A 25,527-nucleotide genomic window follows, 5' to 3' on the forward strand; every position below is an offset into this window, starting at 1 on the left:
ATCGATGCTGTCCAAGTCATCATCTGCCAGTAGAGGACAACATTTCAGTTTGTGGTGGGGGTGGTGCTGGTCAAGCTGAGATGTGAGGTGTGCCATCTCATATTCTGCCAGCAAGGAGTTCCATCTCTACATGGGCACACCAATACTGGGCAACAAAGTGTGCGGTAAACTGCGGAGTGCCTTAACACCGGAAATTAGTATAATCTTACCATGCTGTAGCACCAGATCTGCATCACCCTTTGTGGTTGCATGGCGTTGGTCACCCGGGCTGCTCAATTCGACCAACTATGCTGGTCCCCCTCCCGTCGCTCTCAGCCTTGCTGCCTTGGATGCATTTTTCTTCTGCACAAAGAAACGTTGCAGCCTTTAGCCCCCCACACACACTCCCACACACACACACATCTGGTGCACAACCCTTTTGGTATTGGACAGGAGGGGCGAATAAATTTGTACTCACTCTTGCTGCCGCCAACAAATCGTTCCAACGTTTCCTGCATTGGTCCCCATCCCGTGCAACGTTGGCCAGTGCAGACACGATCTCAGTGATCTCCCTCCAAATGCGTCGGTGTTGTGATGGTGGAGGCTTGCCACGACCATCCTGGGTGAGGTCTTTATACCTGTGCGCCATCTCCGTTAACAGCTCCTCCAATGCCTCTTCATTAAACAGTCTTCAATGAAGCGTTTTTCCCACTCATCCTCAATGATTAGAGGAATGGCTGCTCAAGACTTTGTGACTCTCAATTTACAACACTCTCCCCTCTCCAACTCAGACTCTCCCCTCTCCAACTCAGAATCTTCCCTCACCAACCTCTAACTCACACTCTCCCCTCTCCAACTCACAGCTGCAGGAGAGTGCTGTGCCTTTAAGCGCTAGCACAGATGTCCCATCAGTCTCAAATGTGGCTGAAATGACGTCAGATGGGTAAAAAGACGACAAACAAGAAACCCCAAATCTTGCGCATGTGTGTTGTAGGGCCTCTGAAGTTCTCTGATTCGAGAGGCCTGCATCTGCTGTCCACTGATGCCACCACCCGCTGAAGCCCGCTCTCGCTCGCCGACTCCCGCTGCCTGCCACTGCCGCCCACACAACCTCGCCGAAAATGGCTCCCGACGGAACCCGACGGCAGTGGCGCCAAAAATATAGGTGCCGCCCGGGGACCGCTGAAAAATGGGCGGGCCTTACTGTACATCAATTTCGGGGCCTTGGTGATGTGTTCTCCTTCTCCAGCCATAAGGCTGAAAATTATGGTCACTCTCATTTCTGTGGCTGTTAGTTTTCCAGCACAGCCTTGGCCCTCTTTCATTCTCCATAGACCTTTGCTTGACCAGCCTTTTAAAGTCATTAACGCAGCTCTTAAATTTTGACATTTTGCAAACATAGGAATATATTTGTCCAAGTGCTTACTTTTATAAGCCAATATTCCTCTTCAAAAGGGAGTTAGATGTGGCCCTTATGGCTTAAGGGATCAAGGGGTATGGAGAGAAAGCAGGAAAGGGATACTAAAGTTGCAAAAATGATCAGCCATGATCATATTGAATGGTGGTGCAGGCTCGAAGGGCCGAATGGCCTACTCCTGCACCTATTTTCTATGTTTCTATGTTTCTATGTTTCTATTTACTTTTAATGGATTATTTCAACAAACCATAAACTTCCGTCCTTGGGATCTGCATTGGTATTAAACTGGTTTTATTTTGCATTTAATTTTGCTGCATTCAACTCCACTGCAAACAAAACCACATTCGTTAACAAAGACCAAATGGGCCATTTCCAGTTGTAAAGCTGTTTATTTCTTCCTATTACCAACTGTATTCCGTTCAATGGCTTAACTTACTGTGGAAGCGGTAAATTACTGTGCAAAAGAAACTGAAAACGATGTTCTCATGGCTGGGCAGTAAACATGTGTAATTAGTGTGATATTACTGTACAAATAGCTTTAATAGCCGTGGATTGAAACAGCTGGCCAAATTCTTTATAAATATGCCTCATTTCTAATGAATAGCGCAGCAAAGTGGCTGTATAAAATGCTTTTGTGTTTTGCAAGACTCTTAATTCCCTCCAGAAATATTATTATGCTATGGGAAGGGTCACAACTCTCATGCAGAATTTGTGGCAAATGATTTTCAGGAATTGTTGGCACTGAATAATATTCTCAGTGAAACAGAAACATATTGCAAGAAGTACAGAACCAATGTCATCAATTGCACGCAATCCCTGTTTTTTTCCATTGCTTTGTCTACATTAAAGCATATAGGAGCACTGACCACACCAGCTTTCCTTTATACACCATCATACAGAATGCTGATCTTAGTGATGTTGGTTACTATTTTAAAATGCATTTTTATATTAATGCTTATTTGTTGCATTCACTTTAAAAAAAAACATTACAGTAATAACATTCACAGAATGCTGGGTCTTAAAAGTTTATTACCAAATATTACTTTTCATAACATGCAATATATACACACAGGGTGAATTAGTTGCAATTTCATGCAGAATGGTTACAGTTTAATACAAGTCTTGGCAAGTGAATAGATTGTGGTCATTCTTTTGTTTATTATTTCCTCCACATAATGTTTGAATGATTTCAGGGATCTAATCTCTCAAGATTAGTGTGATTGAAGTAGTCAGTCAATTTTTTCCACAAATACTTTCAAATCTTAAAACATAAAATTTTTTATGTTTTTCAGCTTCATCGGAAACAAATTCAGAAACATTGGATACAACCTTCTAAAGATCTGCATGGCCACAAATCCTTCTAATGAAAACCCACAAATTTTGCTAATGAAATTGCAGTAATGTACAGCTTTGAAACATGCAATTTCTAAGTATGCGCTTTTATTCGTGTGCTGTTAATTATGGAGAAAAATATTCTCCCATTTTTACCTGATATTTTAATTTCCTAACCATGCAAAATAATTTAGTGGCTATTTTTTAAAAAATCCTTCTTGTGAAGGATATGGGTATCACTCGTCCTTAGTCGCCCTGACAAAGTGGTGGTGGACCACCTTCTTGAACCTTTGTAACAGCAGTTTGATACAATTGAATGATCTGCTAGGACACTTCAGAGGGACTGGAGTCACATATAAGCCAGACTGGGTAAGGACGGCAGGTTTCCCCGAAAGAACATCAGTGAAGCAGTTGAGTTTTTATGACAATCCGACAACTTCATGGTCAGATTTACTGATACCAGATTTTTATTTCCAGATTATGTTTTTGAAAACTGTATTCAAATTCTCAAACTGCCATGGTGTGATTTGAACTCACGTTTGCTGGATTACAAGATCAGCACCATACCCAGTAAAACAACTTAGTGGGTGGTTGAGATCAACATAACCTGGTAGGCATGATATGTAGAATCATATGAGGGTCTCCTCAGTAGAGAGAAAAATCCTGCATGTTGGATATTGTTGGACATTTATTTCCACCCTATTTAGAGAAATTCCATTAATCAGGTCCACTGCAGTGATGGTGCTTTAGGTAAATGCAATTCAAATCCAGACAAAGGTTCTTGGGGCTTCACTTATTATTTCATTTCTTTAAAGCTCTTCTGCTGCTTATTCTTAAATAATGAGCATTTTGAGATCTGCATTGTATTTAGTGATTATGTACTGAAGAAAAAGTTACATTTTTCAAGGACATTTTCCATAATGACACTAGTAATTCATTATTTTAAACTATTAACTTGTTAACATTCATGCTAAATCTACACTAGAGCAAACTTCAGAATCATGCTACCTTTTATCATTGTTTATTCTTCTATAAAAAAAAAGATTTAGCAGTTCTCATATACTACAAGCTCTCAAGCACATGGCTAAATACCTTCTGTATTAGTGTGTTCAGCAGTATAAGTGTTTGTGTAAACCCTTATTTAAACCATGTTGCTTCAAAGTTATTGCACTATCATGCGATGTGTTTCCCAAAAACAGGAGTTGCAATACTGATGCACATTACATAGAAATAATTTCACTCTGAAAGTGATTCAGAACATGGGAACAGGAATAGGCCATTCAGCTCCTCAAGCCTGCACCGCCATGCAATTAGATCATGGCTGATTTGTACCTCAACTCCATTTACCTGCATTAGCTCCATTTCCCTTGATACCCTTACCTAACAAAAATCTATCAATCAATTGGAATATTTTTGAATATGTTACCAGTCTTCTTTCAAGTCCATTTCTTTTATGCACAGACCTTCAAAGGGATTTTCTAATGAATCCACGACACAGTGAAGAGAAGTTGGTTTAAAATTATAATCATTTTTGTACAGAATATTCTAATTTTTTTTGCAGAAAACGAATCTGATGTAAAAGTGCAAGCTCGTGAGCATCACATTCTTTCATTTGAGTGAGTCAATCGCTGTGCTGAAATTCATGAAGTACAATTTCCTGTTTATTCTTTTGTCCAATAGATACGGTATACGGTTTATATTATGGCAAAAGTTAAACCAGCTGATCAAAGTATAAAACAAATGTGGCCTCTGCTTTAGCCCATGGAAACAAAAAATGGCATCAATTACTTCGGGGGAGGAAGAGTCAGAAGGGAGAATGGAAGGGAAATTCAGAGAATAGGATGAGGATGGGAATGCCAATTTCACTGAGATGAAGACATGAATATGAAAAGCAAACTTCTGGTCAGATATAATTATATTGTATTTTCATTTTTAGTACAGTCATGGCCACTCTCTTATCTCTGTGAAATCCTCTTCATGTATACTTACTAATGAGGATGCCGGCCCTAATTATTTTGCAGGATGTGTTGAAAGGCCACTTACTACTATCTGTTTTTTCCCGACTCTGTCTTTGCTTCTGCTTCTCTAAGCCGTACATAGACCATCTTCTTTCTTTGATGTTTGAGCATAGTTTTCATTCACAATAATATCACTTCATCTGAAAAAGAACCTGCCAGCATTGCAATTCTGATACAAAAGGCATGACATAGTTAAAATAACAAACATGAATGGCACACTACAGTAAAGGATCATTGAATTAACCCACAATTATAATTTTTAAAGTCCTTTAGTAAAATCGTCACTTAAATAAACACTGATATATTCTCAATATACATTTGTTATGGAAAGCATAATTGTATTTTATATTGTTTTGGGGTAACTGGAGGAGAATTTATAAAGCAAAATGGGAGTGATGCTTATAAATATAAACCTAAATTGCTATTGCATTGGATCTCATATATTATGCACCAAAGCAAAAGCAGTAATCAGCTCATATGCAACATTTCTATTATCAAATTTGCCATTCATGAAACCAAGAAATTACATAAAGCTAACTGTTGATTCTACAGATTTATGACAGTTCGACCAAATATTGTTCATGACTTAGAAACTTTTATAGAAACGTTAGAACATCTGTACTCCTTCTGTAAAAGTTTTACTTACATGTTTAAAATAATTGGATATTTAATGTTATAAGAAAAAAATTATTTCATCTTAGAGGTTTATTGAATTAGTATTATAAAACAACCATTTCAGAAACGCATTGAAGATGCACCTGAATAACACCAATTTTGGAATGAACAGTAATAAATAGTGGGAGTTGGCATTTAAAGGGTTAATACAATGTTTGTAAATTTTCAATGTTCAATTCTATCCATAGTGTGCATATAATGTTAGACATGTGCATTATGTACTGGAACACTGTCACTTTCACCTTTAAGTTCTGAAAGGGTCATTTGTCTTTCAAAAACACATTTCTTTTCATTCATATATTGGGAAAAATGATTACTGTAAAATGCATGTGATCACACATCATTTGCGAATTTGTAGTACTTCAAAATAAACAAAAAAAATTATTGTAATCGTGTTAGATTTCTGATCTTAGTGCATCTGTGATCCTGAAAATTAATGGCCTAGAAATCCGGCAGCGTTCTTTTTGAGCACCTTAACTGCACAGAGCTAACAGCCCGCTCTCAAATGGGGTGGTCCGGGATTTTGGGCTTTAGACCTCATTATCATGTAGATAGTGCAGCGGTAGCAGCCTGCAAAGGTTCGTGTGCCGATTTTCAGCGAAGTGATTGGGTAAGATCGTGGGGGTCTGGAGGGGGAATGGCTGGGCCTCGGATTGTGATCGGAGATCTGTCGGGGTTCGGGGAAGAAGATTGTGGGGATCTGGAGTATTGTTGGGAGGTCGGGAGTGCTGTTGCAGGGGTGGCTAGGAGGTCGGGGCCAGGGGGAGATCGGAGTGGGGGAGGTGGGTGCGGTCTGGAGGTTGGGAGTGAAGTCGGAGATCTCAGGCCTGGGAGTGGCACTGATCGTGGTAATTATTAATCATTTTTTAAAATTCTGTGCTGTTTAGCTTTGGTTTTCCCAAAGACAATCAGCACTGGTGCTGGCTGCCTCAGGCACAAACCAAAGTTGCAAGAGGGAGCAGAAGCAGGCGTTAGGCCCCTTATTTGTTAATGGCCTAACGCCTGCTTCAGACATGGGTAACGAATGCCCCTTGTTTGGCTTTTACCAAAATGGCATCCGGTGCGGCCTACACCAGAATTGTACTTGCACAGTGCCATTTTGGATACAAAACAGCACCTGGTACTGCACAGCTGAATTTCTAGCATTGACAATTTAAAATCATTGCATTTGCTATTTATTTTTAAACTTTTCGCAAACTGTGTGTTCTTGACAAATATGTTTTCTTGCTATCACGCGTACAATTCCTGATCAATAACACTTGAAATGCACAGGAAATACCTTGTACATTTTGTTATACACCAGCCTAGAACAGAATATTACAATGTGAAGTTATCACCAACAATATATTTCAAACTCATTTCTCAATATTATGTACTTAACTCAGTTTCATGAAAGTAATACATTTTCTTAAACTCAATGTCCAAGTGCTCCGTCTGTTTTAGCTGGTGTAACTTAGAGCCGCACTCGAATACGATGCAAAAATTAGCATAGCATTACAACGTGCTCTAAAATCCAGCGTATACTTAGCTTGCAGTACAGGAGCTGCTTCAGCAGTAATACCCATGGCTATGTTATACGTGCATCCCCATGAGTCACAGCTATATTTCTAATCCACAAAATTTGGGAAAGGTATTATGTGGAGCCTTGTGGAAATTGCACTTTCAGACCTTACAGTTTCTACATTATAACTGACTACACTTTAAAAGTACTTCATTGGCTCTACAATGCTTTGGTACATCCTGAGGTCATGAAAAACGCTATATAAATGCAAGTTTTTTTCTTTCTTTTTTTCTGCAGAGAAGCTGATAGATCTCGCTTAACATTCAAAAAAGCTAATGACGAAATGGTTTAAAACCCAAATTCTTAAAACTATGGTGGGGAGACATTAACAACGAGCCTTCCAGGATGTGGCTCAACTGCTTCTAAATTGAAAAGGAACACAATGGTGAGCGCTTGAATGATTTTTCTAAAGCGGTACATGGGTATTTGTATATTAAAAGGGTATACTTGGTATGCAAAGGCACTTGAGCGATATGTTACCAAATCTTTGCTAATTCAATTCTTTCCACGGTGAGGTGATTGAGAATTGCATTTGCACAGACCGCACATATAAAAATCCAGACCCTGGAACTTTTTTGCTACCCTCATATGTGCAAAAGGTAGGCAATCTCGTGGGATCTGACACAAATATTTTGTGAAGTGAAATCAAATCAAAAACAGCTAATGGAAAATATTATCATATAGTAACTGGTGTGAAAGCCAAGCTGGTTCCAATATTTGCAAAATTCTATGAGGAAGTAATTGCCAGATGAAACAGAAGTTGGCACAGTCTGCTTAAATAATCTTGTTAATTCTTTCAGTGCTATTGATGATTATGGTGAAGGAATATATAACAAAATTAAATTGTGATGTTTTTAACATCTGTTTTGTTGCTTCGAGAGGAATTCAATCAACCTTTTGCATCTTCTAAATGAATAGTTTTGACAGGGTGGCCTCACACAGTACCAAGTAGAGGCGAGATACCCAGCCAGTAAGAGGGAGGAAAAAACAGCAAGGTTTGCACCTTGGATTATATTTCAGTTCCCCTAACAATTGGCCAAGGAGTGACATTGGCGTAGGTGTTGGGGATATTTTCTGTCACTTGCCTCTCCTTAACTGTTGTGTTCAACCCAACAGGGCACCAAGTAATGAAAATGTGAGTAATATGTATCTATATCAAAAATAATGTTATGATTACATTTATAAAAGGACCCCATCAATAACAAAATTTAACAGTATTAACACAGGGCTATCATCTCTGGTAAATTAACATAGAAAATTAAAGACAAAGGCAAAATACTGCAGATGCTGGAAATCTGAAACAGAAATTGCTGGAAACACTCAGCAGGTCAGGCAGCATCTGTGAAGAGAGAAACAAAGTTAACGTTTCAGGTCAGTCAGCATGGATGTCGAGGGACATACAGGGTGGGATAAAGAAAAAAAGAGAGGCTTATGATAGATACCGAGGGCTAAATACTGCAGAATCTCTAGAGGAGTATAGAAAGTCCAGGGGTGAAATTAAAAAGGATATTAGGAAAGCAAAGAGAAAGCATGAAACATTCTTGACAAGTAAAATCAAGGAAAACCCAAAGATGTTTTATAAATATATTAAGATCAAGACGATAACTAAAGAAAGGGTAGGGCATATTAGAGAACATGAGGGTAATCTGTGTGTGGAAGCGGAAGATGTGGGTATGGTTCTTAATAAATACTTTGCGTCTGTTTTCACAAACGAGAGGGGCGATGCAATCACTACTATCGAGGCGAAGAAGTGTGAAATATTAGATGAAATAGACATAGTAAGAGAGGAGGTATTACGGGGCTTAGCAGCTTTGAAAGTGGATAAATCGCAAGGCCCAGATGAAATGTATCCCAGTCTGTTAAGAGAAGCAAAAGAGGAAATAGCAAAGGCTCTGACCATCATTTTCCAATCCTCTCTGGCTACAGGTGTGGTGCCTTCTAATGTGATACCTTTGAGAAAAGGACAGACCGAGTAATTACAGGCTAGTCAGCCTAACCTCAGTGGGGGGAAAATTATTGGAAAAAGTCCTGAAGGACAGGATAAATCTTCACTTAGAAAGATACGGATTAATCAAGGACAGTCAGCACGGATTTGTTAAGGGAAGGTCGTGTCTGACTAACCTGATTGAATTTTTCGAGGAGGTAACCAGGAGGGTCGATGAAGGCAAAGCGTATGATTGGTGTATATGGATTTTAGTAAAGCTTTTGATAAGATCCCACATGGCAGATTGGTCACAAAAGTAAAAGCCAAAGGAATCCAGGGCAAAGTGGCAAGTTGGATCCAAAATTGGCTCAGAGGCAGGAAGCAAAGGGTAATGGTGGATGGGTGTTTTTGTGACTGGAAGGATGTTTCCAATGGGGTTCTGCAGGGCTTAGAACTAGGTCCCTTGCTTTTTGTGATATACATCAATGATCTAGACTTGAATATAGGAGGTATGATTAAGAAGTTTGCAGATGATACTAAAATTGGCTGTGTGGTTGATAATGAAGAAGAAAGTTGCGGACTGCAAGAAGCCATCTATCAACTGGTCAGGTGGGCAGAACAGTGGCAACTGGAATTTAATCTGGAGAAGTGAGAGGTAATGCATCTTGGGAGTGCTAACAAGGAAAGGGAATATACATTAAATGGTAGGATACTGAGAAGTGTAGAGGAACAAAGGAACCTTGGAGTGCATGTCCACAGATCCTTGAAAGTAGCAGGCCAGATAGATAAGGTGGTTAAGAAGGCATACGGAATGCTTGCCTTTATTAGCCGAAGCATAGAATACAAGAGCAAGGGGGGGTTATGTTTGAACAGTTTTAATACATTGGTTAGGTCACAGCTGGAGTACTGTGTGCAGTTCTGATCACCGCATTACAGGAAGGACATGATTGCACTGGAGAGGGTACAGAGGAGATTTACAAGGATGTTTTCGGGAGTGGAGAATCTAAGTATGAGGACAGATTAGATAGGCTGGATTTGTTTTTATTGAAACAGAGGAGGCTGAGGGGGGACTTCATTGAGGTGTATAAAATTATGAGGGATCGAGATATAGTGGATAGAAATGGCCTATTTCCATTAGTAGAGGGGTCAACAACCAAAAGTAATTGCTAGAAGATTTTGAGGGGATTTGAGGGGAAATTTCTTCATGCATAGGGTTGTGGGGGTCTGGAACTCACTGCCTGAAAGGGTGGTAGAAGCAGAAACCCTCACCACATTTTAAAAAGTATTTGGATGTGCACCTGAGGTGCCGTAACCTGCAGGATTATGAACCTAGAGCTGGAAAGTGGGATTAGGCTGGATAGCCTCTTGTTGGCTGGCACGGACACAATGGGCCAGAATGGCCTCCTCCCGTGCTGTAAATTTCTGTGATTCTATGATTCTATGACTCTGATTCCAGCATTTTCTGTCGAAAAATGAAGCTATCATCTTATGGAAATGATACACCTCTTTAAGCTTGAGTAACTTAAATGATGTGTCTACTGGTCTCTGGAGACCAGAACAGTTCCATTTCCCACCCCTGTACTGATTGTCACTATTTGTCAGTTATCTTCAACACCCTAGCACCTGCGAAAGAAATTATAGACATTCACAACTTCTATATCAAAAATTGGAGAAATTAGTTTAAATGGCTTCTGCTATATTGTATGAGCTACATTTGTAGAATCTACATCTGTCTGCTTTTCACTGTTTTCAGAAATGTGGCACTCATTAAAACCAACATATGTGCTGTACATTATTGAACTTGCTGCTTATTAAAAGGCATAAAACTGGTTAAAATATCAGTAGACACAATCCTTATGGTGAAAAACATTTGTATTTAGGATTAAAAATGTAAAGTTCTTGCTGAGGCACTCTCCTAGCTTTAGCAAATGATATATTTATTATAAGTGCATTGATAGAAGCAATAACTCCTATTATTTCAATATGTTTCACTTATAGGGAAGGACTGATGAAATTCCACCTGTCGATAATTTTAGAGAGACAAATTGGCATGAATGAAGGAAGTCACATTTCCTAATTGTTGTACCCACAATGACTTCTCGGATGATGAAATGGACCAGAGGAACTTTACCCCCAACATGTTCTATGCTGTGGGTAAAGCCAAGTTTATCACCTTGCAGGCTCCCCAACAGGGGGCGCCCACTGTGGCTCCCTTCTGGGGTGTATTTTGGCTAAGGTGACAATACTGTTAGTGTCCCAGTGCTCCTCATCCTTCCACAGAATGTCGGCTACCAACAAATGTCTGTTTTATTTAGGAGCCAAAGTCCTGTGGAAAATTATATAATAACTTTACAGAGCACGAGCAATCCTCAGTGATGTCATCATACCCAGAATACACTGTACACAGGAGAACTTCCATCCCCTGGTGGCGAATAAAATGGAATGTTACAGGCTGGATTTTTCCAACAGTAAATGCCTCAGAAAACTTGGCAACGAATTGCATTTTTTTTGAGTAAAGGTATTAATGTGCCTCTTTAAAAAAAAAGATGGGGTGAAGCTCTTTTTCAAATCTGTTAGCACTTGCTTGCACACCAAATGTCTTTGACTTATTGTGGCCATCCAAAGATTTCCCCAAGGGCTTCAAGTTACACTTTTCAGCACCAAGTTGCAATCCCACAATGACTTAATAGGAATTTTGCCATGTCAACCCGTGGAAGGCGAGCTTCAAAAATTGCTTCCTTTAATCGCTCGGCCTCATATAACCGAGGCAAACACGATGGTACTCATTCACCACAGATACAATGTGTCGTTCCAAGACCAGCGAAAGCAAGAACAAAAATATATAAGATTTGCAACTGACACGATGATAGGTTGGAAGTAGAATAAAGTAACCTTTGTAAATACATTTCAGAATAAAAAGGATAGGGAGGAAAGGAAGGGGACAAGTGAGACCTTTTGAGTCCCCTAAAAACATTGGCCATATCCCTATGAGAAGTACAATGCATGATTTTGTGAAGACTTATAAGAATTCGTTGAATTGGTAAAACTCCAGCAATCTTAAAATTAAAATGAACAAAAAAAAAGCCCACACAAAAGAACCCTCTCCTGAAGCTGCACTGTTTCTCTTCACAAGTCGGACTTGTCAAATTCACAAATTATTCAATCAGCAATCTGTTACACAAGGAGCCCGAAAACAAATCGCCTCCAGCCTGGTTATTTTGTCCGAGGAAAATATTTTAGAGCCTGTGCTTTCGAATGTTTTTTGTGTGTGTGTTTTTGTGTGTGTATTGTGAAAAAAAAAGTCGATAACATTACCGCATGTATGATTCCAATCACTCGGGAAATCGCTGCCAATATTTCAGTGTCTGGTGGATAAACTATCCCAGGGCTGCTGCATATAAACACAAACCAGACCCGCTCGGCCTAATGCAAGCGGGACACCAACATAATCAATTCCGAACGGAATTCAACGCACAAAAAGCACACTTGAAAAGGATTTTTTCACCATTAATCGTCCACATGTTTAGATATTTAAATACCCCTTCCAAACAAATGATAATTGAACAGTAGTTGGTTCCTGACTTTTCTTAACGTGTAAAAATCAGCTAAAAAATCTCGGGATGAGCCAAAATGCTGTCTTAAATCCAGACTTGCATAAATTAGGGATTGGTGCATCAGTTCTGATTATATAAGGAACACAACTGGGACTGAAAGTGATTTGCATATATCAGAGCATTGCAGGCAATGTGCTGTGTACATGTGCAATCCTCGTTGCAGAACATTGTTTTGTGCTGATAGCTGGCTAGGTGCACATTGATATACCAGGTCCCAGTCGCGCTACTGACACGGTCGGTATCGATACTAGACGTGCATTCCCCTTGTACCAAAACTTTTGGTCCATTCTGACCCCGGATGTATTTCATTTTGTGCAATATACGAGCAGATAGGAGGACTGCGGGGTTCTCTGTGCCGGTAAGCCAAGAATAACTTCGATCCTGGTAGCGTTTGCTTTGCAATATGTGGATTCGACTGTACCGTGTCTATTACGTGTTATTTGTTTCTCTAACAGGGTACTCCGTATTTTGAGAAATGTGTAAATCCACATGATTTACGCGAAGCCCTGTTTCAAAAGAGAAGCTAAAAAAAATGCAATCATTATTTTACATTGACGTATTGCACGATGGGCGCCATCTCCCACGTCTAATCACAAGGCGACATTGGAAATCTAGTTTTCATGCCCCATAATCCGGTTTGGGTTGCTTAACTGGGAGTTTTTTTCTGGCGTATCTCGTTAATAAAATCTTTTGTTTTAATTTAGACATCGGTACATATTGAGGAATGTGTGTGTTATTGCATTACAAACGAGGATATCTTCACAACAATGATACTAGTGATTACAATATATTCATCCCTTCTGAATACAGGCGATATCATTACTTTTAAAAATTCGTCCTTAAATGCGGTTCTGAGCAATACTTAAATGAATTACATTCAGTAAAATGTACTTTAAACGTGAGGACGCATGGAGAAATGAAATCCTATTGTGCACTGAGATGTTACTCTTGGTCAATCAGCAAGACTGCCAGGCCCGTGGCTGTAAGGAATTGACTATTTTCTCAGCATTTCTCTAACTAGTTGTTTCCTTCGCTGTGCGGGGATTTGACGCGTTTTCTAAACGGGTGTTTTTAATGATTAAATAAATGTGTATATTTGGAGATGAAACCCACGTTTATTCCCAGCACGATTTCACCGGCGGCTTTCCTCCGTCTAGCGTCTGGGAGAGAAAACCCCCCACTTAAGAACAAATGAGTCACCTTAGTCCTGAAAGACAAGACGAACGGGCTCGAAAGGGAATTGGTGACAATCGTAGGTGATGCGGGATGCAGTGTTTAATCTACCAGCGATTACACTCGCCCCTCTCAAATGACAAACGCTGGAAACAGATTTCTGTTCAGTGGGTTTGCAGCGTTTATGGGATGGCGTGATTGTAGGACTCCGCAAAGTCGAATCTACTAGAGGCCCAATTTAATATATAAAAAATGCCTAAACCGGCGAAAAATGAAATGCACGTATGTAATGCACAGCATAATCTACAAAGGAAAGGGAATCGCAAGGCTAAATCTTAGTAGCAAACCAGAAAAGTATATGTAAAACAGGTCTTTGGTTCTCATATGTCGACCTTTGGTTAGGGAGCTGAATGAATGTGAATGCTACAATTAAAGCAAGAGTTGGATGGCCGAATGACTCAACCAACAGACATACACAACTGAACTTGGACGGAATTGTCTGGCCAGCGATGGAATAGAACAGAATTATATTATAAACTATAATTTTACCACTGTGCTTGTCCGGACAGCGTGCCCCGTGCATTTAGCCCTATCCTCAGGATATTAACTCCCCCCCCCCCCCCTCTGAGTTTGTGAACTAATTGGCAAAACAAAAATCATTTAGAAGTTCTGGTAAATTGAAAAGAGTGCATTAACCTATCAGACCTTTACTCCGGCTGCTAGGGGGAGAGGGGATATTCGACACAACACTTAACACAATATAGTTTTAATAACAAATTTATTTGAACAGATTTGATTTTTTTTTGTACACCAAAATGAAATTCTTGTCACCAAATCACAAACTTAAATCGGGTTACAATCAAATCTGACATCAAATATATAATTTATTAACCAACAAACATCTTACTGGTTTTTTTAACGCGTGATTCTGTCTTTTAAAAACATAATACAAAATTTGAGGAAAATAAATTACTGTTCGCAGCCTCCATAAGTAATCCAAATATAATTGTTGAAAAAAGAAACATTTAAAGAAAATATCTTATATTTTAGATCAGCAACTGATCCGTCTTTTTAAATTTAAAAAGTTTTTTCTCATTCCCCCCTCCCCTCTAAAAATGGCAGGTTTTTGAGAACTCGCTTCAAACTCCACTGGCAAAATCGGTATCTGTGGTAATAAATGTCTTGACATTTCGAGACAGATACTTATGTGAAAAAAACATATTTGCCAGATTCCTGTCCCTTTACCAGCGGTTTTCACGGCAGTGTTAATGTTTTTGTAATTGAGACGTCACAACAATTCCCTTTAAATAAAATGAAGGGCAACTGAGGTTCTAACGAATACTTCCCAGTTTCTTAAAGTAACGTTCGTGGCGAGTAGGATAATTTCACGACTTATTTTATCTTGAGTCTGTTGTTAAACTAGGTTCCAGGCCAAAACCCTATGTATGCATTTCATACAGACCGGTCCAATACATAATAATACTGCACGCTTCGATATCAGATCCTACTGCTTCTAACCAGTTATTAAAATCAAAGTTGTGGGGAGGGAGGAAAGGGTAATGCCGTCCATAGGAACAAATTCACCTGATATAGCCGAGATAACCAAGGCGCTGATAGGTGTTAGGCACACAGTCGGACTGCAATCCTTGTCTGAACAATACAATTCACCACAGTTGTGGTAATGTCCTTGATTACGCTGTCTTCACCACAGATATGGACAATGCCAAAACGACTGCTAACTGTACATGCAGACTTTTCTTTTTTTTGATATACAACTTTTTCTCTGCCTCCTCCCTCATTGTGACAGTCAAATATATAATTTAAGAAGAAGAAAAAAAACACACACAAGCGCTTCCCATTCCTTGCTTAGTCCCGGTTGAAGCGAGTGCCAGCAGTGACCATTGTCACGGGTCCTGGTTAAAGATCATGGTGTGTCGGTGTCTCTGAGTCAATACTATGGGAAAATACTTCGTCCTGTTGATGCAACCCGGGCGGTGTCATTCGTTTCTCTTTCTGTCTTCTATTACAAAACCAGACCCGAACAACTTCTTTCTCTAACTGCAAACTGTCGGCTAGACTCAAGATCTCTTGGGCTGCGGGTTTGGGACACTTGAGAAAATGAGTCTCTAAAGCACCTTTGACACTCACCTCTATAGAAGTGCGCTTCTTTCTCTTTCTGCCCTGGGCCGCTATTTTGTCGATGCTGGTTGGACTGCCCGTGGTAGAGTCCGCTTCTTCCAGCCACTTGTTCAATAAGGGTTTAAGTTTGCACATGTTCTTGAAGCTAAGCTGAAGCGCTTCGAACCTGCAGATGGTTGTCTGCGAGAAGACATTTCCGTACAAGGTTCCCAGTGCCAGCCCCACATCTGCTTGGGTGAAACCCAGTTTGATCCGCCTCTGTTTGAACTGCTTCGCAAACTGCTCAAGTTCGTCTGATGTCGGGGTTTCCTCGTCGGAGTGGTCGTGACAGTGGTGGTGGCCGAGATCTCCGTGGTCTGTGTTGTCCCTGAGTCCCGGGTGCATGTTCTGGCCAACCGCGTTGGATGGAGGCGGCGGGCCGACATGATCGAGCATGCCATTGACTGTAAATGCGGGCTGTGAGTAAATATTGAGGGGCTGCCCGGCCGAGGTTATGGATGAGTTGTGGGCTGTAGTTGTTCCCCATGCAGTCGGGTGGTTTGTATGCGGCGAATGGTGGGCTATGTGAGGAGAGCGGTGGTGCAGACTGGCCCCAGTGTGGAGATCTTCCCTGCCAGGCTTCACGTCCTGCTGGCTCAGGGGACTTGCTGCTAGCGCCGTGGACCATGGGCTGCCTTCAGGTAAAGCCGTCACCCACTGATGGGAGAGGGGATGCCCGTTACTGGGGAGTCCCTGCAGATAATCACTTTGGATCAGTTTTTGATGGCTCCGAAAGCTGCCCGCTTGCTGCATGCTCGACGAGTCCGTATGAACTATGGAGTTTGAAGTGAGGATACTACTGCTCGGCATGTAGAGATTGGAGGCTGCGGTGGCCATGGCTCAACGAGTTCCTCAGTAATAATAAGCTGCCTACGGGAACAGCTTCAGTCTTTGACAACAAAGCTTAGGTAAGGAGGTCACCAGGGAGGTCACTGACTGGCACCTCCTTGGACCAATTGTAAGCCACGCCGAAGCGAGTAACGGGCCAAAGACATCGGCGTCATGACGTTGCCGACCAATCACGATGCGAGAGGTGGAGCACCAGATCCAAATTTGTGTGTGTGTTTTTTTTATAAACTCCAAATCTGGACTGTAGACCCGACGAGGAAGTCAATCAAGCGCCGAAGCCCATTGGATCCCCGCTGGGTAACTGACAGGTCACATCTCCCTCAGCCATTCCTGATGGTTAACTCTTGATGTAGCAGGATGCACACATTGCGCTTTTCAATCTGGCAAGTTTTGACCAGAACTCTATATTGAATCAGAACACTCCCCTGATTCGTAAAAAAAAATTAAAACATGCTGCAAACCTTCGTTTGAAAAGTTGAGAGCTTTTTTTTAAAGCAAAAATTCTACAACTTTGCATGTTCTTTCAGGAAACAACCGTTTCAAATTATCCTGCATCGTGGATGGTTATTTAATGCACACACTATGTCACTGAGCTCGAGTTAATAAGAACGAATGCTGATTTTCGATCGAGTCGGTTCAAATTATATTTGGGCAACGGCTTTGCTACTTTACATTCACCTACGAAGTTAAAGATTATAGCTGTGCGCCAGCTTTTTCTGGCGATTAATTATTCCCCTGTTATTAAATTTATAATATAATTAGGGCGCAGAATGTCGCCAGCTATAAAAAAATTGCTTATTAAAAATGTAAATCATGCGCATATTTGTGTGCGGTGCTACGCCAGATACCAGCACTGGACCCTGGCTGCGACTAATATGTAGCTCCCTTAATGACAGAGCCTTCTGAAATTATTTATATCAATAAGTCTTTTCAAAGGAATGGTACTTTTCACAGGCAGTGCAAGGCGAGCGAGAAATTAGTATCATAGGACCAACCAGCTCGTTCGTTAGCTCCCTTATTCCTTGGCAGTCTGATAGGAAATGATGAGGGCATTTTATAGACATTTTGAAATGTAGGTACGCGGAATAATTACATTTGACATCAGAATAACGGCTTCAGAGTCCAGCTATTGGTTTGAAATTCCATTAAATACAACCAGAGATCCTAGGTTAAGATTGATTTAAATTTGCATACATTTTCATATATTTAGGGCAAAATAAAGGAACGCCGGCAGAAGCTCTAAGCCATTGCCGACGCCACTTTCTCTAAATTCAGCTGAGCTCGAATTTCGAAGAATCAACAGCACGGTGATAGGTGAGTATTTTCCAGTTTACTGTTGCCTTCCAGTACTGCAATAGGCCGCAATCCGGTATGGTTACATTTTTATATTTAAAAACATACAGCTTTGCAATGCGTTCTCCACATTGTTGTGTGCTTATGGAGATGTTATTTGCGCAACCTTTTCGCTTTAACATGATTACATTCGCCGTGCTAATGGCATGGGAACTTAACGGTGCTTGGCAAATTAATTTGCAATGTTTACCATTGACTATCGGCGAGAATTAGTATTCCTGATGCCTCACACCGAAAGGCGAACAATGCAAAAACATCATTTAAAAACCGAGCGTGAGCAATTGACGGACAAGGGCCAATACACCAGTGCCAGGGTAGTGCATGGAGTGTGTGTCCCTGCATCTTGCTGTGTGAAGCGCATCTCTCCACCGGACACAGTAAGTAGCACTGCAAACTGGAGATTCTCTCTGAATGCCTGGGCTGGTTCGGTTCCAGTAAAGTTTGAGCTTCCTGTGATACTAACCGGATCGTTCCTCCCCCCTCCTGTCGGGATACGGAGGATGGGGAAAGAAATCTAGACTAGTTTCACTTGGCGAACCTCTCACCTTCAAGGTCAAGACAAAAGATGGAGAAAACAGTGTCGCCCAAATCTTTCTGAACAAGTGAGTTTCTAAAGTAACCGAAGCATCAGAGAGTTACCAAAGCTTCCAGCACAACGCATCAAAGTTTAACGGTGGCAGTAGGAATCAGCCGTCAACAATTGTCAATAAAACATCGTGCAAAGAACTTTTAATTTGATAAACAGGCGAATATCTGACCTCCGAGCGCCGTAATTTTAATTTATAATGTTGTTTCGTCAAATGTAGCGCACAAAGGTTAGGAGATCACATCAGTTGCCGAAGCTGGATTTACGGTTGGTTGTGTTAGTTCGATTTGTCACGTTATCTGTGCTGTATTTCTAAAAGCACTGATGGAGGAATTTCTCTCTTGGCTCTTTCATGTTAGACTAACAGGCGCTAACTTTCCAAGTGTAACAGATGCGGCTCTCAGACGCCCTTTTATGCTGATTTCCTTATTCATAGACACATTTTTGCGCCGATGATCTTGGTTACCATAGAGAGAGAAATAAAAGGGAGAACAGTGGTCACATTATACCATATATCCAAGGAGCAGAATAAAAGAGGCCAATTCAAACAAGTAGACTGGCCGGACATGGGAGAGGGAGTGAGCGAAAAAAAGCACAAGGGTGCACTGGGTTACTGTTAATCGTAGCATCGATATCTATCTATCTATCTATCTATATAAATACATTTTTCCCATTTAGTGTTAAATGATTCTAACTGCAAGAAAAGGACACGTTTTCTCGCCCGGATTTGTATTTAATTTTTTGGATAGATTTCCAGCCGTTGTCAATGGGGTAAAACAGCATAAAACCCAGAGTACAAACTGTCAATCAGTGTCACGACCTTTTAACTCGAACTTCACCTGCCTCTGTGAGCACTTCTGTTACAAAAAGTACATTGTGTCCCGCCAGATCCTGTTGAAATCCATACACTTTGTTTTAAAAGGAGCGCTTTCTCGTCATTCGGCCACACGAATTTGGTTTCGTTCTTAATTGAATTCTTTATCAATGGAGAATGTAGATTACTCGCCGGTTAATCCGAGGTCCAGCCATTGGAATAGGTAGATCGGAGGCGCGAAAAAACATTTTATTCCCCCTTAAAGATCAGTTGCTTATCAATTAGCCCCTGTCCAGAGAATGTTTAAGTTCAGAAGGTGTAGCGGGAGGGAGGAACAGAAAACATAAGTGCATTCACGAAGATGTTAAATGATGAAGTTAATATAACATGATGAGTTTTTTTATTAGCATAAAGTAATTTATTTTTATTTGGTCTGTAAATCCAAACTTTCATATATCCCACTATCAGAGATAATGCGAATATGTAGAGAATCACTCAGGTCCAGGTCTGTTTACATGTCCTTAGCAACCTAATGAAGCGACAATACTGCATCTCCTGATTGCTAATGGGCGATTGCTCAAACTTCGAAGAAAATCAGATTATGGTATCTCTTCTTTAAAAAAAGTCCCATTGCAATTCTACAGATCGTCAAACATTAGACACATTTAGCCGCAGTAAGATGTGCGCTGTCAACCTTAAATCTAAATAAAGTCGTTGAATGTATAAAACTGTCCGATCTGAAAGCACGGGATGTTCGTCTCCAGCCTATGTTCTTCATGTATCGTGCTCAGAAGTATTGAGAGCAATTTAATTAAAATAGCTTTGCTCAATCTATGTTGACATTTCTTTAAGAACTGGCCAGTATTGATGAAAGAACTGGAAAGTTCCCTGAAGTGTCAGTGGCTGATATTTCCTGACTGCCTCTGGTCGATGCCAGTCGAAACCTCATTCTTTGTCAATGCTTCCAACAGATTAGAGAAAGGGCGTGGCGAGTAACATATTCGGATACATATATACTATGTGTATATCTGAAACACTCGCAGTACTGGTTAAAGCGGCGACATTGGGATACTCTGCGTGCGATAAATCAAAAGCGAGTGTGATGAAACAATGAGCAGATGTTCTTTATTGTTCTGGGTTTAGAAACTTAAAAACGCTCTTTCTGATGCATTGGCCATCCTTGCTATTCCCCTGTACAGAGCACAGCTTCCTCGCATCCTCCCGAATACCCACACTGAGTAAATATGAGTTGCTATTGTAATGTGTTGTCAGCCGGCTGTTTGTTTCAATTAAACCAGTTCCATATTTCTGAGGCTTAAATGGGCGTTTGACAAAGATTTGTCGGCTGCCTATAATACCTCTTTGACGCTCAGCACTCTCATTTTGGACCTTTATACATGTGTAGTGAGTGTGTGTAGATGCATGGATGTTGTTTATATAGTTGAAGAGAAATATCAATCTTTTCTATGAGATACTGTGGGAATGGCAGGACACTGGCGGCGCATCTCACAGACACACACCATAGTGCAGCCACTTACTCGCCCTCGAAGCAAAAATACAAACAATTAAATATCAATGTCGAAGACCAGAAACGCTGCGGACAATTGCTGCACGGGATGGATAGAACCGATTTATTAAAACCGATACTGAATCTTCAGCTCAGTGCAAAGACACCGACGCTGCATATTTTTAATCGAGTATTTATGTATATATAGCACAGACAAGGTGCTCGCGTGAAATTGTCCACACAGATTGTAAATACACCAAAGGAAAAAAATCCTCGGGCATTTATCGCCTATTCGCCATTGTGTCGGCCTATTTGCAAATTCATGACAGGCCGAAGGGAAACCTTTCGCATTTCGATATCTGTCCATGTTTAATTATAATCATTTTAATTTTAATTCAAGCAACCCACTTGCGTATAAATCGCTAAATGAGGAACGAGTGTTGGGCAAGGGCCAGTGTGTTTTCAGAGATGTTTTTTTACTGGGGATGGGGGGGTGAGCGTTTCATCAGCCCTCCGTGCTATTTATTTGAAACAGGCGATGATTGCTGAGTGCATGTCGTTCGGGGAGCGGGTTTGTGAGTGCGATAATTTCAAAGTGAAGAAAGCTTTGTGCGGAGAGGTGTGTCCACGAGTACTGTTACAACAGGCTGCAGAGGCCAGCAAGAGAAGGAGATGTGGCAATTGGTGCCGGATCAAACAGAGCGGAGGGAGTCTGGGATTCAGACAGGGGCTAAATGAATATTAAACGGACACTGACAGGACGGGGCTGAAATGAATTTTCGTGCGACTGGAAAGGGGAGGGTCATCCCCGAGGTTGTTTACAAATAAAGATTGTAACGCTCGTGCGATGCCAACCCATGAGCGGCAATAGACTCCTTTATGGACGGAGCTCCGAGTCTTTTCATTCTAACACGACAAGAGCAGCGAGGTGAAAAGATTACACTTGGGAGTGCACAGCCCTATCCCGAAAATAGGGTCTTCAAACCTTTTCTGGAGCGAATAAGATCACCATGATTTTGAAATAGATTGCGCTTCAGGTCCAAATCCTTGCACACATGGATTTGTGTTAAGCCCTTGTGAGTGACCAATAAATAAAGCCTCAATACTGCAAGTGTTTTATTTTAGGGACAAGCAGTTAAACACCGCTGAAGTATTAATGTAATCCCTACTCTGTAGGACCACGCTCCTGGCGGATTCTGCTATTTAACTATCGCTTTTTCAGAGAGAGAGCGAAACAAATACGTAGGCCCTTCCCTCGGCGGGAACTGTGACAGGGTCCCGATGATGCTATGCGTTCTGTCCATTCATTAATAACCCCGGGACAGCGGGAAGCCAGCCTATTCTGGGTAAAATATGGAATGTCGCCAAACTTTTAGTTTCAAAGCAACTGCAAGAAAGCGGAAGCATCGAATTGCAAAGATTGCAAGTCCATATCTGATAGTTACAGCGCAACCCGTGTGTGTTAGGCTGCCCACAGCTAATCACAGCGTGGCAGATTGTAAGATATTCCAAACCATTGCTCAGTAATAAGTTTACAATTTTATTAACCATTTTGGTCTTGATCACCTAACCCCGTGCTTTATTGAGTTCGTTTTTTTAAAAAAGAATATCGCATTGTAGGGTTACATAATGTGATAATACAGTAAGCAAACCAAGGGTTTGAAGAGATGGCGTTGATTTGTTGCGTGGCTTTGTGCATTTCTGATAGTTTGGTGGTTAAGAATTGGTTCACTTTAACCTCGGGTACAGGCCCATTCCTCCTCACTGGAATAGGCAACGTGCCTGTCAGTGTCTTTTTAATTGGGAAAGGCTCTCCTTCGCTGCGGGAAAGTTTCTGAAGAGATCTTGCGGAGGACACATCAGGCGTTTGATGCTGATAAATGTACGGGGTGTATCTGAATATTGTTCTGTTTAAAAACAGACCTTCATGTCAGATGGACCAATACTGACTGGTTTATATTGCTTCAGATAGCAAGATATCTTCATGTCACTACATCGATCAAGTTTCCAAAATATTTCTCAAGCTCATTACCATACCCTCCAGAAACCAGGACCTCGTTACCTTTATTGGGATGGGATTAGATTATTAGCAATCAAAATTCCTAATTAAAATAAAGCCACGTCATGAGATAAGGGAAACGATTTTTGTTTAAATTAATATTCTTCCACGACAGAGTACAAACAGGAATGATTTATGTCATGTCGATAATGCTGAAGGACAGATATTAAAACGTGTTAGATCATTTCAACCCTAAACTTCTTACTAACCCTTAACCGGTCTTAAAGAATAGATTCGATCTAAAGTAACTAAATGCAACACATTGCATTAAAACCATCGAATATTTTTTTTGGAACAGATTGCTAGTTTGACATAACAATTCTTAAATATTTACATGGCTTAATCTACATATAATAAAACCTACAAGTATATTATACCGAATGGCCTACTCTTGCACCTATTTTCTATGTTTCTATACCCTGACGTTGAGTTGTTTACCTGTTTGTTAACTGGACAAGGTTATTGTTAAAAGTCAATTTTATTTGCAACTTTCCATTTTTCTAGAAAAAGCACCAATATTACTAAAAAGACAGTTTGTCCCTCAGTCCAACATTTAGGAACAGATGTCAAACCCTACACACCAACTTTTCCCGTTTTGTTTTGGGCTTGGATTTAGATAACATGTAATGTTCGTTAAAATCAAAGCATCTTAAAAAACGGCACCTTGTCGTTATGTTCTAATCTTTAAAATTGCTTAATTTAAAACTGATTTTTTTCCAGAAACCACACTGTGTATGGACTTATTGTGACAACATTGAAAGGCAGCATGTGTGAGCTGTAGACCAGAATCTCTTTAACATGGGACAACATGTGCCCAGCAACATCTGTGCAGCGGCATTACTGCGGACTTGTGAGCTTTCATCGGACCTGCTTCCAGGAATCGTTTTTCTCAATAGTTGCCAATACAAATGGTTATCCCAGAGGTTGTCACACTCGCACTCTCATTGAATCTGGGCTGTTCTGGACCCGAAACAACAAAAAAAAAGACAGAAGAAAATATTTTACTTTCGACGAAATTGCCTTTTAAACATTTGCCGCAGAATTCGCGCCCTGGGTTCAAGTCTGATGGTTATTAATGAGATTTGATTTTACACAAATGCTTTATTTTGGAGGGGAGGAGAGGTGTTTGAAACAATACCTGGGTCAAGGTTTCAGTCGTGCAAACCTCACGTGAATTCGTGAAAAGCACGAGCATTCTGGTGCAAATGTTTTAATCTACCGGTAAAAGGGAAATCTAGGTGGGGTTGAGCTGTCATGATGAATTCCAGAATTTATCACACCTGAAAAACTTCTCCAGCTGTGCTTCAGTAAAATAGAACGACTTTATTTGTGCAGTCATGCGAGGCGAAGAATCATACCTCATTGCAGTTATATATCCAATTATATATTACCGATAACGTCAATATATATTAACCATATAACATGATAAATGTGATACATATGAGCTGTATAATATAGTAGATTTATTTATAATATCTCTCGTTAACCGTCCAAAGTGACTTGGGCTGGGTTTAAATTTTAAAAACTGCAAAATGGTGGAATTAAAAACAGCAAATGCTGGAAAGCCACAGATCGCCGAGCAGTATCCGCAAGGGGAAATTGCAGGTTAATCTTTCAGTGTGGACCCATTGGTCAGAACTGAGGGAGGACCCCGACCCTAAATATTAACCTGCCCTATTCAGATGTGTGTTCCCAGCATTATCTGATTCATTGCAATGCCCCTTCGTATTGTTGCTTTGCCTGTTAATAGAATTCACACATCTCCCACATAAAGCTTCCCTGCAAGTGCTAATCATCATGTTTGTCTTCGAAAGACAACGTTAGGAACGAGCCTGGTTCTATCACCAGCCCGGCAGGATGAGACAGGGAACTTGCCATCCAGGTAAACAGACATGCTGCAGGATGATCAGGGAAAGTTACTGATGAAACAATCTGTTCGCAATACAGAATCATTTGTTATTTGACACTAATTCAAATAAAAACAATGACGCTGTGCTGCCATATTAGCTACCCTTGCCTGTCAAATACTTCCTTATCAAACGCTCGGAATGATCTATTGTGCTTTAGATCTAATTATAAATGATAAAAGTTAGATGACTCAAATAAAAAGTCTGCATCTTAAATAGCCGGAGAGAAGAGTGTGCCTTTCGTTGTTTTGGTTGAAGATTAGTTTGCAAAGTGCAATATCTAACATTACAAGCGCACGACATGTTTGTAAATAGTTTTAAAGTACATGCTGAAATTGTACGGTTTGTTAAATTAAATTACAATATGGAATGTGAAAGCCCCCTCCACTAATAAAATAGCAATCTCCTGAGATTGATATCGCCAGTCGGTGCCATTTCGGATTCACTCTGCACTCGTTTTTCTGCACTGATATCAGATGCCTTTTCTAAAACACAAACAAATTCGCAGTTAGCAATTTGCTACAAATTGAATACATATAACCGAATAATATCGGATTCAGCTCATGTTGTGCGCTCTCAAC

At 40.6% G+C, this 25,527-nt stretch overlaps 1 protein-coding gene across 1 annotated transcript; it reads right to left on the reverse strand.

Annotated features, from left to right (window-relative positions):
* Positions 1 to 15,610: 15,610 nt before the first annotated feature.
* Positions 15,611 to 16,708, reverse strand: LOC139265200 (POU domain, class 3, transcription factor 4-like). The gene has a single exon (XM_070882125.1). The coding sequence runs from the start codon at positions 16,706 to 16,708 to the stop codon at positions 15,611 to 15,613; it is 1,098 nt and encodes a 365-aa protein (XP_070738226.1).
* Between the last annotated feature and the right edge of the window lie 8,819 nt (positions 16,709 to 25,527).

The sequence above is a fragment of the Pristiophorus japonicus genome, chromosome 6 (assembly GCF_044704955.1).
Source record: "Pristiophorus japonicus isolate sPriJap1 chromosome 6, sPriJap1.hap1, whole genome shotgun sequence".
Classification (NCBI taxonomy): domain Eukaryota; kingdom Metazoa; phylum Chordata; class Chondrichthyes; family Pristiophoridae; genus Pristiophorus; species Pristiophorus japonicus.

Coding starts and splice junctions, on each gene's coding strand:
- LOC139265200 (XM_070882125.1), bottom strand. CDS start 16,708: ATGGCCACCGCAGCCTCCAATCTCTACATGCCGAGCAGTAGTATCCTC.